At 56.3% G+C, this 13022-nt stretch overlaps 2 protein-coding genes across 10 annotated transcripts in view; both read right to left on the reverse strand.

The window, feature by feature from the left end:
• Nucleotides 1-1222: 1222 nt before the first annotated feature.
• On the reverse strand, nucleotides 1223-7352 carry JMJD7 (jumonji domain containing 7). The gene is made up of 8 exons (NM_001204232.1): nucleotides 7289-7352; nucleotides 3446-3599; nucleotides 3117-3370; nucleotides 2702-2758; nucleotides 2112-2207; nucleotides 1827-1903; nucleotides 1439-1598; nucleotides 1223-1311 (listed from the first exon to the last, which is right to left on the reverse strand). Exons 1-8 carry the CDS (start codon nucleotides 7350-7352, stop codon nucleotides 1223-1225), a joined length of 951 nt encoding a protein of 316 aa, NP_001191161.1.
• Nucleotides 7353-7828: 476 nt separating this feature from the next.
• The window catches only part of MAPKBP1 (mitogen-activated protein kinase binding protein 1), a 49813-nt gene continuing 44619 nt past the window's right edge, over nucleotides 7829-13022 (reverse strand). For all 9 annotated transcript variants that reach the window (XM_070239052.1, XM_023619536.2, XM_070239043.1 and 6 more), the window contains 5 exons: nucleotides 12789-12873; nucleotides 12205-12488; nucleotides 11384-11980; nucleotides 10861-10946; nucleotides 7829-10241 (listed from right to left, as the gene is read on the reverse strand). In XM_070239052.1, coding sequence (XP_070095153.1) covers nucleotides 10014-10241; nucleotides 10861-10946; nucleotides 11384-11980; nucleotides 12205-12488; nucleotides 12789-12873 — 1280 coding nt within the window. In that variant the 3' untranslated portion in view covers nucleotides 7829-10013. The remainder of the gene's footprint in view (nucleotides 10242-10860; nucleotides 10947-11383; nucleotides 11981-12204; nucleotides 12489-12788; nucleotides 12874-13022) is intronic.

The following is a 13022-nucleotide window of genomic DNA, read 5'->3' on the forward strand; positions in this document are numbered from 1 at the left end:
GGCCTGAAGGGGCCACTGAGGTCTGGAAAGCAGGAGGTGGGCCCAGAGCAGCTGTAAACAGAAAAGCCATGTCCCCTGTCGCTGGGCCTTTCGCAACCTCCCAGCGCCAGCGTGACAGGAATGCCCGGTCTTGACTGAAGTGCTTGGCCAATCTGAGAGGAGTGCCCCGGGCCCCATCATAACCTGGCAGGGGCATGGTTTGCTCTATGAACCAGCCCTTCAAAGTCACACGCCAAGCTGGCTCCACCCTCGGAGCTGGGTGCTGGGTGGCGTGGGATGAGGCATGGGTTGGCATTCGGGGAAGGGAGCTCTTCCGTCTCCGGGTCTCCAGGGCTGGCTTGGTGTGAGGAGGGAGGGAGTCCGAACACGGAGACCCACTTCTTCCGTAGGGGAACAGCCTCAGGAGGAGCACGGGTTTCTGTGCTTATTGTGGGAGAAACGGGGTGACCCTTAGGGCACCAGACCCACCAGCTGCCCTGGAGCTGGAAGAGGAGAGGACACAGGCCAGAGCAAACCTAGGAATAGCTTTACAGGCCCTGAGTCAATGGGGTCTGCACCAGAGTTACAACATGGCTGGGGTCGACCTGCTTGCCCCAAGAGGGGCTGTGATGGCTGTCAGGGACAGAAGGGTCTTGGCAGCAAAGCTCCTCAGGCTCAGGCCTGGACCCAGCTGTCACCCCCAACCAGGGTCACCCTGAAATGTTTACGTGAACCTTCCAGCCCTCCCCAGACCATGGGAGGCAAATGTGAGAGGGAGTCACAGCACACACGAACCACAGCCGCCTTTTATTGACCACTTCTGCCATGCCAGCCCCATGACCTCCACACAGATGTCACCTCCAAGCCTCACAACACCCCAGGAGGTAGGAACCATCATTATCTCCATCTTACAGACAGGACACCAATGCTCTGTGGCAGCAGCTCTCCCAAGGTCACGGCCACAGTGCTGGCGAGTGGCGGTGCTGCACCTGCAGCCCTGCTCCTCCTCCATTACAGGCTGCAGCCTCACCTGTGTGGCAACTTCCTGGGAGCCCACACCCAGACCTGCCTGGCACCTCCTGGGCCTCCAGACTGCCTCCCGGAATCCTCCATAGCTGATCCCAAGCCGAGCTGGGCCGGCAGCCAGCACGCCTCACTCCAGGTTGCCTCCAGAATGGACCCGGCCCAGGAAGGGTTCAACCTTTTCCCAGAGTTGTTGTTGGCACTGTTCACCAGGGCTCCATCAGTCAAGGCCTGAGGCCTTTGTGAGGGAGTCGAGCAGCTGGAAGTAACTGTACTTGAGGTCATACTCCATGTCATACCAGAAATTCACTGTGGCAAGAAGGGAGACCTGAGCATAAGGGCCCCTCCTCTAACCTACAGCCTCCCCAGCCCATCCCCCAGATGCCCTGCTGCACCTGGACAGGGCTGCCCCTGGGAGACCTGGGCAGCTCCTTACCAGCAATGCAGCCATGGGACTGCTGGACATGGTGGAACCACAGGGCCGGCAGGTAGAGCATCTCACCAGCCCGCACCGTGCAGCGAAGGGCCTGGGCCTGACTGTAACTGGGGTACTGGGCCAGATCCGGAGCCAAGGGGTCCAGTGGGATCCAGGGCACCTGGGGACACAATGGATGCCAGGGAGCAGGCCCAAAGTCCCCAGGCCTTCCAGCTGTGTCCCTTCCAAAGGTAAAGACCACAGGCCCTACCCTGCTCAGCACTGGGAGGCCCCAGACTTAGGAATTCCTCAGAGCAAAGTGCCACCTCCCCAACTCTTTTGTGCCTGCTCCTCAGAGCCCAGGCTCCCACCCTTCCCTGTGCCCAGGTCCCAGGAACAAGACAGACACCTTCTCCATGGCCTCTTCATCCACCAACGTAAAGGAGCCCTCTTCAGTTAGCTGGTAGGTTGCTGGTGTGTACAGCTCTGAAGCCAGAGGGAGAAAGGTGTGGGAAACCTCAAATGGCCTGGGGCTTGCCAGCCACCCTCACCTGTTCCTTGGGTGCAGGAGCAAGAGGGTCAGGGGTCCTCGTGCAGTGGAGACACTGAGTCCACACCTCATGCCTGGGGCCCTCGCTGCCCTCCTCTACCTTGGGCCACCTGATCCCCAGCCCCTGCAGGCTGTGCCCCCTACCGTAGGGGATGAAGGGCCGGTCACTGGGCGGATGTAACAGAAAGTGTTTCTCTCCCGAGACCACACAGTAGAGGTTCTCATAGTGGTCCTTATGTACTGCCAACACAAAGGCCCATGGGGCAGGGTTATGACGGGCGGGGCACAGGAGGGGCCTTGCACCCCAAGACAGCTTACAGTGAAATAGAAGAGCATGCAAAGTTGGAGTAGCCTCAAGGGGGTGCCAAGGAATCTGGCGGGGATTTCAGACTTCTGCCCATCAGAGGCTTGATGCTCACCAGGCCCTGGGCTCATATTTACCAGAGGAAAATTAATGCAAACAGGATTCTCCAGAGTCTACCCTCTGACCCAGCTGGCCTAGGAGAGCTTTCTAGGGATCTAGAAGAAATAGTGCTCTCCATCCCCAATGCCATGAGTACTTCCCCCATCTGAGCAGTCAGGGCTGGCTCTCTCTTGTACCTGAGCCCCAGAATCCCAGAGGAAATCTTAAAGAGCAGTCAGTTCGACTTCTATCCAGGCCCAGTCTTCCACTCTTGGCCTCCCCTTCTCTCCTCCCTCACCCCCTCCCCGATCTTTGCATTCCCGACACCTACAAGATGTCACTGCAGCTGCCTCCCCCAGCCAGAAGTTCACAGCATCAGGCATCTTTCCTGCATGTCAGAGGGAAGAGGGTAAGTTAGGAGTGGGTGTCCCTGAAGGCCAAGATGGAAATAACCACCATGCAGTGGCGCCGGGCCAGAACCTGAGCAGGGAGCAGAGGGGCTCCAGGGAGAGAACAGGGAGAAGGAGCAGAGGTGGGTGAGCTTGGGAGGGCCCTCCCTCCGTCCCCTGGGGTGGAAGGAAGGGCAGCAATCTTCAGTAGTTTGTCCATATGACGTGGGGACCGGGGAACTTGACCCTGTGGGGCCGAGAGTAGGGGCCAAGTCCTCAGCACAGGGAGAGAAGCAGCAAGGAGGGTGGACTCCTTCCTTCCCATCTCTTCCCTGTTCAGCCCCCGCCTCCACTCACCCAGCGCCTCGGAGGCCCAGGGCACATGGGGCTCCACATCAGGCAGCAGCTGTGGCAGCTCAGTGGGCAGATTGGAGCACTGCTTCTGCACATAGAGGACCCCTTGGTGTTGGGCTTGGCCCTCCAGCACGTCCAGCACACAACTCAGGGGCAGGCGGCGCTCAGCAGGCATCACAAAGCGGTCCCCTCGCACAGCATCCGCGTAACCATCTGGCGTCACGGCCACGCTCACTTCTGTGGAGCCCACTGTGGCTCTGGAGGAATGGACATTCAGCCCACGCCCAGATGCCCAAAGCACCACCCCCAATCCCACCCAGGGCAGCCCCCACCTGAGGTAGGGAAGGGACCACTTCTGGAGGGCCGGCCAGTGCTGCAGGGCATTGCGGATAATGCAGGGCTTGTTGGGGCAGACCCAGTCCCGGTAGAAGTGCAGTGGAGTGGGGGGCTCGTCCAGGTAGGGCACAGCAAGAGGCACACTGAGCTCTGAGAGAAAGAAGGGGGTGGGGTGCTGAAGCCAACAGCCTCCAGTCCCTGCCCCACTGCCTGCATAAGAGATGCCCTCCCTGGGGCCATACTCTGTCACTGAGCAAGGCCCACAGGTGACCAGGGGACAACCACGAACTGAAGAATGAGGAGGGAAACTTAAGGGAGAAGGCATGAAGCACCCACAAACACACCAGGATGGGCCATAAGAGTCCACAGGGCCAGGGGCTGCTGCTCAGTCCACAACCCAAACCCTCCATGGGGCCATGTCCAGCTCTGCACAGTGGACCCTTGGCTTTCCCACTCTAGAGTGGCCAACCTCCTAGCATCCACGAGGAAAGTCAGCCACTGAGGCGGAGTTGAGAGCTCCAGAGTGTGTACAGCCACGGGCTAGCGTGGGCGGGTTGAAAGCACCCTCCAAGAGTCCTATTTACTGAGCACCCAGAATGTGCTCAGTACTTGGCTCGGCCAATGTGGAGGTATTAAGGGGTGATCCAAGCATCACCTCAAGAAGCTTACAACCTAACTGGGGAGACAGACTACTACACAAAACTAGTGGAGGAAAAGCAAGGGCTGAACTGTGTTTTCAGTCTTACTCAACAGCATCACCGTCCTCAGACACATGCACTGCCATGTGCACTTGGGCACGTTGCGGGCTGAGCCGTGTACCACCTGTGCAGATGTCTGTAGTGGCCTTGTGCCACTCTTAATAAAAATCTCTTTTGGGCTCTTCCTTCTCCCTCACTCTTGTCATCCTATTGATGGTGTCCTTTTGATTCTACTTTCTATGTCTCTCAAACCATCCTCTCCTTCTTTCTTCTGGTGGTATCCACGTTCAAACTACCTCCTCGGGGTCCTCAAATGTCACTTCGATGAGGCTCCCTTCCCTGGCCACCCTTCTTAAAATTGTAACCTGCCCCCAGCAATCCTTGAACCCCTAGCCTTTTTTTCTATCATTTGTCATCATCTAACACACTAGATGTTTCACTTATCCAAACTGTTAATTGGTCTCTCTCTCTTGCTAGAATGTAAGTCCCCTGATGACAGGGATGCTTGTCTTGTTCACTGACGTATCCCTGACACCTAGAATACTACCTAGCACATAGTAGGTGCTCAGTAAATATTTGCTTAATGGTAGAATGAAAGTCTCCAACATCTTCTGGCTGGATAGATCTTGCAGTGAACAACTGGTTTTCTTGGCTTAATTCCACTCCCTCTCAAAGCATCCCTCACCCTGGCCCCAGTCATTTTCCTAAAGTGCAATCTCATCTTGTCACGCCCCTAGTAAAAAATCCTTTGATGTCTTACCACTACTCCTCACGAAATCCAGTCTGCCCTGGCATGCACTCAAGGTGCTCTGTGATCAGGACCAACCTACTTTTCCAGTCTGGTTTCCTCCTGTCTGGTGCCTGCCCCTTACCACACACTCTCTACTCAAGGGGTGCCAAACTTTGTTCCTGCTGCTCACTCAGACTGGAATGTCTTTCTCCTGGCACAGGGCTTTGCTTTGTTACCTTCATCCTGGAAGTCTACAGAGCCTGAATGTCTTGGCCCCCAATGGGCAGTGACTGCATCCTACTCTGAACAGCTACTGCAGTTATTTTCACCTCTGAGGTCATGTTTTCTCATAACTGCATTTCCACACCCGTCATCCCTGCCTTCCAATCAGTCGGAAAGTGAATGTCTTTAGATCAAAAATTGGAACTGAGGGGCCGGCACGGGGGCACAGCGGTTAAGTGTGTGTGCTCCACTTCAGCGGCCCAGGGTTCAACAGTTCAGATCCCAGGCGTGGACCTATCCACCACTTACCAAGCCATGCTGTGGTAGGCGTCCCACATATAAAGTAGAGGAAGATAGGCACAGATGTTAGCTCAGGGCCAATCTTCCTCAAAAAAAAAAAAAAAATTGGAACTGAGTGGGAAGCCTCTGGTGGGCCAAGGAAAGAGCTGGCATGTGTGCTTGTTTCACTGGCTAGAGAGGCAAGATGGAACCTGCCACGTAGATAAGGGAGTGAGGGGGAGGAATCTGGCAAGGGCCTTCCCAATCATACCAGTTCACCAAAGCAGCCACCTTGGGAGGTGATCTGGGCTCAGGAAATCTCCTTATTGTTCTCACTGGGATTCTTAAAACATGTAGAAACTGCCTTTTTTTTTTTTTTTCTTTTCTTACCTTTTGGATTTTCTGCAATTATTTGTTTTACTTTCTCACCATTTAATAGATTTCCTTTAGAGAATGGCCACTGTTCCCTCTGGGGGCTTCAAAGTGACAGAATTTGAAAAGGGATCCAAACAATTCCTTTGGCCCAAGAATTCTTCTGCTAGGAATTTAACCAAGGAAAATACTGGCGTACTCATGTGCACAGACTGCTCCAAGCATACTGGCCTTTCAATGTTCCCTGAACCCACCAGGCACTCTCACGCCTTAGAGCATTTGCCCAGCCCTGTCCTCTACCTGGAAGGCTCTTCTCTCAGATGTCTGTGAGGCTCACGCTCTCCTTCTTCAAGTCTGTGCTCAAATGTCACCTTATCAAGGAGGCCTACCTACCCTGACCATCTAAACTCGTAACATGCCCCCACCCCGACATCCTGAGCCCCATTATTCTGCTTTACTTTTTTCCCCATAGCACTTGTCTTCTAACATAGCTCTTCTAGTACATAATTTACTCATTTCCTGTGCCGATGGCTGTCAGTCTCCTCACTTAGACTGTAAACTCTACAAGGGCAGAGGTTTGTTTTGTTCAGTGATGTACCCTAAACACGACGAACAGAGCCTGGCACATTGAGGTACTTAATAAATATGTCTTAAATGAATACTCAAAGTATTTGCTGCAGCATTATTGAAAACAACAGTGTGATTAAGATTGAGCTAGAAGGATATGGAATGATCTTCAAGGACATAGTGCAGAAGAGTGTGTTTGGCAGGCTACCGTTTCCATAAGAAGGGAGTTATGTAGTCATATGTCTGCGTGGATATAAACACGGTATTTCTGGAAGGAGGCTTACTTTAGGTTATACACCCGTTGTTTTTTAAACCACGTGCCTGTGTTGCTATTCAGCAGTAAGAAATCCTTAAAAATAGAGATGAGGGAGGGAGGAAGGCAGAGAGGGAGAAAAACAAGAAACCAAGCAGCGGAAGAGCCAGGGGTCACTGCCTACAATCCCCCCAAAGCTCCGCACCCTTCCTAGCTTAGAGGAGTCTCTTCCAGAACAGACTTCCAGCAGGGTTTCAGAGAGGGAGAATCCGACCACCTGAAGAAGAACACCACAGGAAAGGCAGGGAAGGGCAACAGACTGCCCGATTATGCAGTGCGAGGCTGACTATGGGAATAGGATAGCATCCAGGTTAAGTAAAGCTGGACCAGGTCTTGGAAATAATTTCAATAGTCACCCCAGGAAGCCATGAGGATGGGCGAACACGGGAAGAAGGGAGGTGAGGACTCACTCATGGGGCTGGGGGGGCGGGGTGTGCGACAGAAGCGTGATCCGAGAGGGGCCATCACCAGTCACGTGCAGTTCTGAGCTCCTTGAGCACCAGAACTAGGGTGCACCCTGGTGTCAGCGGCCCAGCAAGGACCAGGGCGCACCCGACTCCGGGACCGGGTTCCCGGCATACCCAAGGCCCCTCCCGTGTCCTGAGGTTGTTCGGCGGGCGAAGTAAGGACGCCAAAGCTTCTGAGCTAACTCACTCACCCCTTGCCGCGGCCGGGAATTCTCGTAACTCCCTCCGCACGGCGTCCAAAGCCGCCTCCGCCATGACGCCGGGGCTGCCGGTTCGAGGCCCCGCCCACCGCTCCTCGGGACCCGGCCCCGAGGCCCCGCCCTCTCCTGTTAAGTCCGGGCCCGAGGCCCCGCCCCCCTCCTCGGGACACCGCCCCGAGGCCTCGCCCTTTCCTTCTCGAGCCCGGACCCGGAGGCCCCGCCCTCTTTTAGAGCCCTGGCCCCCGAGGCCCCGTCCCGCCTCGGACACGGCCCTGAGGCCCCGCCCTCCTCCCTTGAGACAGGGCCCGGAGGCCCCGCTACCCTTGAGGCCTGACGCCGCGGCTCCAGCTCACGCAACCGCCCCCCCCGGAGGCCCTCCTCGAGGCGTCGTCCTGCTCCCGCCGCTAGAATCCCGCTGCCTCGAACCACTGCCTCCCCACGGCCCTCCGGCGCACAGCGGATTCTGCTGTCCAAGCGGCGAGTAAGAAGCTATGCCTTTTCTTGCCTGACCCACTCGCTGGCATCCCAGAGTTAACAAATGATTGTGTTTATTGACGAGTTCATACATCAATACAAATGGACATGTTAAAAACAGCCTCTGCCCCGTGAGATTTGGGGAGGGAAGCGCCAGGGTCTGACAAAGTATAAAAGTTATAAATAAAGGGCTTTCAAAACTGGGTCAGGGTAAATCTGGACGGGGCGGCAGTTGCCAGTGGCCTCAGACATGCAGAAGGGGACGGGCGCCAACCCGGCCTCAGGAGCCCCACACTGGGCTAGGGGTAGGGAAAGGGCGGCCACCTTCTCACAAACCTTAGCAGGAGTGTAGCTCCCTCCTCTCGAGGGACAGGCTGGCTGAGGATCGCTAAGAACCCAGCCCAGAGGCCCAGGCCCGAGGCGTATTTTGGGTGGGCTGTGGCTCGTGTGCCGGTTCGGAGAGTGGCGGTGGATTTCTAACCCTCACAAGAGCAGCTGCAGCCCTGCCAGGGCTCCACCCTCAGCTGCAAGGGTTCTTGGGGCCAGGATTTCTCTGTAGTTGAACCATGCAGGTGGGGTAGCAAATAGTGGGGTGAAACAGGTTACATCTGTTCTGCTGCACTCAGGGTGAAGCAAACAGATCTGGGCACCCTTCAGAATCCAATTTCTTCCTACGCCTCTGCCTATAGGGTGAGCAGGGTCCAAAGGTCTGTCCATGAGAGAATGGGCTTTTTTGGCCAGGAGCTGCGCTAAACCTGCCCTGACTTACCTGAGGCAGAGGGAAGCAGCGGGGCCCAGAGACACATGTTCTTCACCCGAGCTCTTCAACAACTGCCTCACTATTTGGTCCTACTCTACCTGCCCTCTCTGCCCCATCTCCTTCCCCTCACTCCTAACAACTGCCCTCTAATTCTAATCTATCCCCTCACCTCTACCACTTACCTGTCCCGCCTACTACCCTTCCAGTGTGTCTCTTGGCCCCTGCTGCAGTTCCACATGCCTCCCTCCCCTCAATCTCCCATATCCAGAGCACCCTGGGTGCCCAGCACTCCCTTTGAGGAGGCTCCTTCTACCCAAACCTGGTTCCCTACAGGCCATCATCTCACGTCAGCTAGGTTGTGGACACCAAGAATCCAGAATTCAGGTTTAGTGTGTAAACCTGAATCCCCTTTCATGCTCCTTGATAGGAGTTCCACATGAGCCAGGGTGGTGAAGCTGGGGCAGGGGAAGAGAGGAAACCAGGCACACATCAGCCAGCCAAGTACTCTAGCAATGAACACTCGTGCGTGCATGTGTAAGATTGCATCTGTGGCCAAGGTCCTTAGAAGGTGGGCCAGCACCCTGTAAACCATGAGGGAAGTTCCAACAGGCTTCTGACTGAGCATCACTCAGGATGCAGGGAGAAGGTGGCCTCTGGGCTTGTCAGGGTTGGAGGGGACCAGGGTTGGAGGACAGGAAAGACCAAGGGGCCAAGGAAAGGGGGCCAGGGCTTCATGTTTGCCCAGGAGAGGGCTCTACTGTCCTGCAGCAACGTCCCACAGCTGGCTCCACAAGTTCTGGCCAGGAGAGAAAGGGGGCACAGGGAGAGAGACAATAATAGGGCCCCCTTGCAGGGGAACGGGAGTGGAATGTGGGGGCTCAGACTTTGCTAACAACTCGGCTGGGAACACCCTGGGCCAGAGGGCTCTGCCTTTCTGAACTGCCAGGAACTGGGGAAGACAGACAAGCCCCGCTCTGGCAGCCAGGGGAGTGCAGCTGGTGTGGGAGGGGAAGTGGAGGTAGAGGTGAAGCTCTGCTGTTGGCTGGAGGGCACTGAACACTACACTGCCTCTCACCTCTACCCCACCAAATACCCTGTGTGTGCTCCACCCCAGGGAGCTGATCCCTGCAGTAATTTCAAATGGCTTCTAAGAAGAGAGGGCCAGCCCTTCCCGATTTCGCCCAGATGGGGCAGGCTGCCCTCCTACTCCTCACAGCACCAAGATGACAAAAACCTAAGACCTACCCCTGCATGAGCCACTGGAGGGGCTGTGGAGGCAGGAGTCCCAAGAAAGTGAGGCAACGGTCAAGGAAATAAATTAATAAATACAGGGGCCCCACGAGGAGCTGCTGGGAAAGCTGCTTCCCCTCTGAGCACTGATCCCTACTATCCACTCCAAGTACGCCCACAGGTTTTGGTGAGTGGAGGAGGGACTACAGTTTGGAAAAGGGGGAGCATTCACTTGGGACAAGCTTCTGAGACTCAGAGTCTGTGTTCCATGCGACGCTCCACAGCTCGAAGCAGCAGCTCTGAGTATTGTTCTAGCAGGGCCTGTGTTTGCTCAGCCCCCACAGCCCCAGGGCTCCCTCCTGGGCTGGACAACACTGCCCCGGCCAGGGCCTCTAGCTCCTGCCGTAGTGAAGAGAAGGTGTTTCTGAGGAGCTGAGTGATGCGACTTTGGTCTGCTGAGGGCGTCTTGCAGCCAGCCACCTGCAACGGGACCCCGGAAGTGAGTTGGAGGAACAGTGGAGGGGCCTGTCAACAGATGTATAATAGAGAGGAGCCCCGCCTGGGTCTAGCCTGCCCCCAGAGAAGGGACTGCACGCCCAGCTGGCTCCAAGATCAGCAACTATGACCAGAGGCTATGGGATGGAGGTAGACTCTGGGGATAACCCCAAAGGAGGAACCCTTCAGATTATGGCACCATCTACGTCTTGGTAGCAACTCCTCTTTCAAGGCTTGGGCCCTGCTGAACTGTCCCCTATCTTGGTGGGGAGGGGGCAAATAGTTTCTGAATATTAAAAAGGATGCTATTAATAATTACACTGGGACAACAGGCATAAACCGGGATGATCCTGAGCAAACTAGGACACGTGGGCTCTCTACACCCCACCCTCCTGTCTGAGGAAGTCTCCAGTTCTTAGCCAGAAATGACTAATAGGTGCTCAGTTCAAGAGGCTTGGCCTGGCCTCTAACCCACTTGCTTACTCAGAATGTTCTTGATTGCCCCACCCATCCGTCAGTGGAAAAGCCTTATCATTATGTTCTGGAGTCTCAGCTAGCCCTCCTGACATGCTCTGTCTCCCTGTGGTGGGTAACCAACACATACCAAATGGTAGAGCCGCACAGCCTGGCGCACATTGCCCTGGAGCTCTGCCACAAGTTGTTCGCACTGCTCCAGGCTCACTGCTGGTTCTGGGAGGGACAGATTCAGTTCAGGAAGGCCCAGCAAAGCTGCCCTTTCAGGCCTCCCCACCCAGGGGCCGCTCAGAGCAGGAGAGGCCTACCTCCCCACATCACACCCCCTCTACTTGCCCTCAGTCCTTTCCTCTTGCCTCCTTCCTTCCCAACACCCTCCCAAACCACACAGAAAACAAGGTCCAGAGGAAAGAGCCAGCACCAGCCCCAGGGGCCAGAAGGCACTGAAGGGGCAAATGGGTCACAGGGAGATCATGAAGATTGGCAGGAGTGTCTCACCATCAGGGGTGTGACTTATGGACCGAGACAGGAGCAGACAAGACGATAAACGCCATAGGCTGGATGCACAGAAATAGGGTGGAGCCAGAGAGCGGCCAACAGAGACAGGAGAGAAAGGATGGGGCAGGAGATGAGAGCTGAGGAGCTGTGCACACCTGAGTCCTGGCTCAGGGCTGCCCTTGGCCTGGTGCATTCCATGGGGCTGGGAGTCTTCTCAGGGTGTGGGGGTTGCAAGTTCTCAGGGCCTCGGAAGAGACTGCTGACCGGCAGTTGCTGGGCACATGGGATGTTGAGCCCACGCTGAGCCTGGCACCCTGTCCTAGGTTTGGAAGTGGTACTCTCTCCCAAACAGGCCCGCCTCTCAGATGTACTGTGAGCCTTTCCTAGGCCTGCTGGAGAGCCAGGCTGTTCTGCCTCACCAGGAGCCCGGCCCTTTGTAACAGGTGAGAATGTGGCCAGGGTGGGTCGATCAGGCAGTGGCTTTGGGATGTCAAGGACCAAGTGAGCCCGGGTGGGCAGGGCTAGCTTGCTCAGTGGTGAAACTCGGATGGAGGCAGGAGCTTGAGGTTCGGCCACCAGGCCCAGGTTCTCCCCAACAGAGATGCTGCGGGATATCTTGGCCATAGAACTGGTGGTGGGATTCTGGTAGGAGTGTGGCCGAGACAGCCGCCCATCAGCCTGGGGCAGGGAGCGCAGGCCCTCTTGAGCTTCCATCCCCCGTATGAGCAATGGGCCTGGTGGAGGGGCCTCATCTGCAGAAGAGACAGAGATATATGCAGGTCAGGTGGTGAGGAAGATGTCCCAGATGCTAATGCTCAGTTCCTTAGGAGCTGCTGTGCCCTGTATATACCCACTTAAGGGACACCCAGTGGCAAGCACAGTGACACATCAAGGCTTCACCTGGCCCTCCTTCCTCTAGCATGCTCAAGTGCACCACATGCCCCGCACCCTGGAGCTGAGCACACTGGCTCCTCACCCTGTGGCACCAGACTCTGCACAGACTGGGCTTTCTGGAGTCCACCTAAGGAATTGGCTGTAGCCACTCTCTTGGGGGCCCAGCTGCTGTCTGGGTTGAGACGGCGTCGTGGCAACAGCACAGGAGCTGCCTGCTGGGGGCCAGGGTTTCCAGCGTAGGGCTCTGCCTCTGGGGGTGCTCCTGGAGGATTGGCACCATTGCCTCTCAGCTGCTCATCAGAAGCCTGTGGCACCTGGACTGGTCTCGACGTCAGTGCCAGGCTTGAGGAAGATGGGGATGGTTCCCTAGAGGGAGGAAACATAGAAGAAGGCCCAGAGAAGGCTCAGGGCTCCTCCCTGCCAAGATGAGGAGAAGCTCTCACAGCATTAGAGAGGAGCTAGGAGAGAAGGGCAGGCACAAAGCCAGCCAGGCCTGTTGTCCCAAAACTTGGAGTGCAAAATACTATTGGGCATGGGGAGACAGAAGCCTTGGAGAGGAGGGCTGTGTGCTGCCCCAGGGGCAGGATGGGCCTATTGGGAGCACAGGGAGGTGAGGAGAGTCGGAGCTCCCTGCAGGAGAGTGAGAGCTGCTGTGAGGACAGGTACCTGAGTGGGGGTGTCTGCACTTGCAACAGGAATCGTGAAGAGATGCTCCGAGACTCTGTCCTCTCTGGTACTCGGACTGGGCCCCCTGTCAGGGTGACAGAAATCACAAATTGAAGCAAGCCCTTGCCCCAGATTCTACCTCCCCTAGCAAGCAACCCCAGGCCATGGCCTGCCCTTGGACCCTCCCTCTCAGCCAGGCAAGGAGGGGCAAAGGGCAGACTGCAGTGACCAAAT

The sequence above is a fragment of the Equus caballus genome, chromosome 1 (genome assembly GCF_041296265.1).
Source record: "Equus caballus isolate H_3958 breed thoroughbred chromosome 1, TB-T2T, whole genome shotgun sequence".
NCBI lineage: Eukaryota > Metazoa > Chordata > Mammalia > Perissodactyla > Equidae > Equus > Equus caballus.

Excerpts from the sequence above, each read along its gene's own strand:
- JMJD7 (NM_001204232.1), bottom strand. The coding sequence starts at position 7,352 with ATGGCGGAGGCGGCTTTGGACGCCGTGCGGAGGGAGTTACGAGAATTC. Across the intron at positions 3,600-7,288 it reads ATTCCCGGCCGCGGCAAGGG|AGCTCAGTGTGCCTCTTGCT; the intron begins GTGAGTGAGTTA and ends TCTTTCTCTCAG. Across the intron at positions 3,371-3,445 it reads TGGTCCCTTCCCTACCTCAG|AGCCACAGTGGGCTCCACAG; the intron begins GTGGGGGCTGCC and ends CCATTCCTCCAG.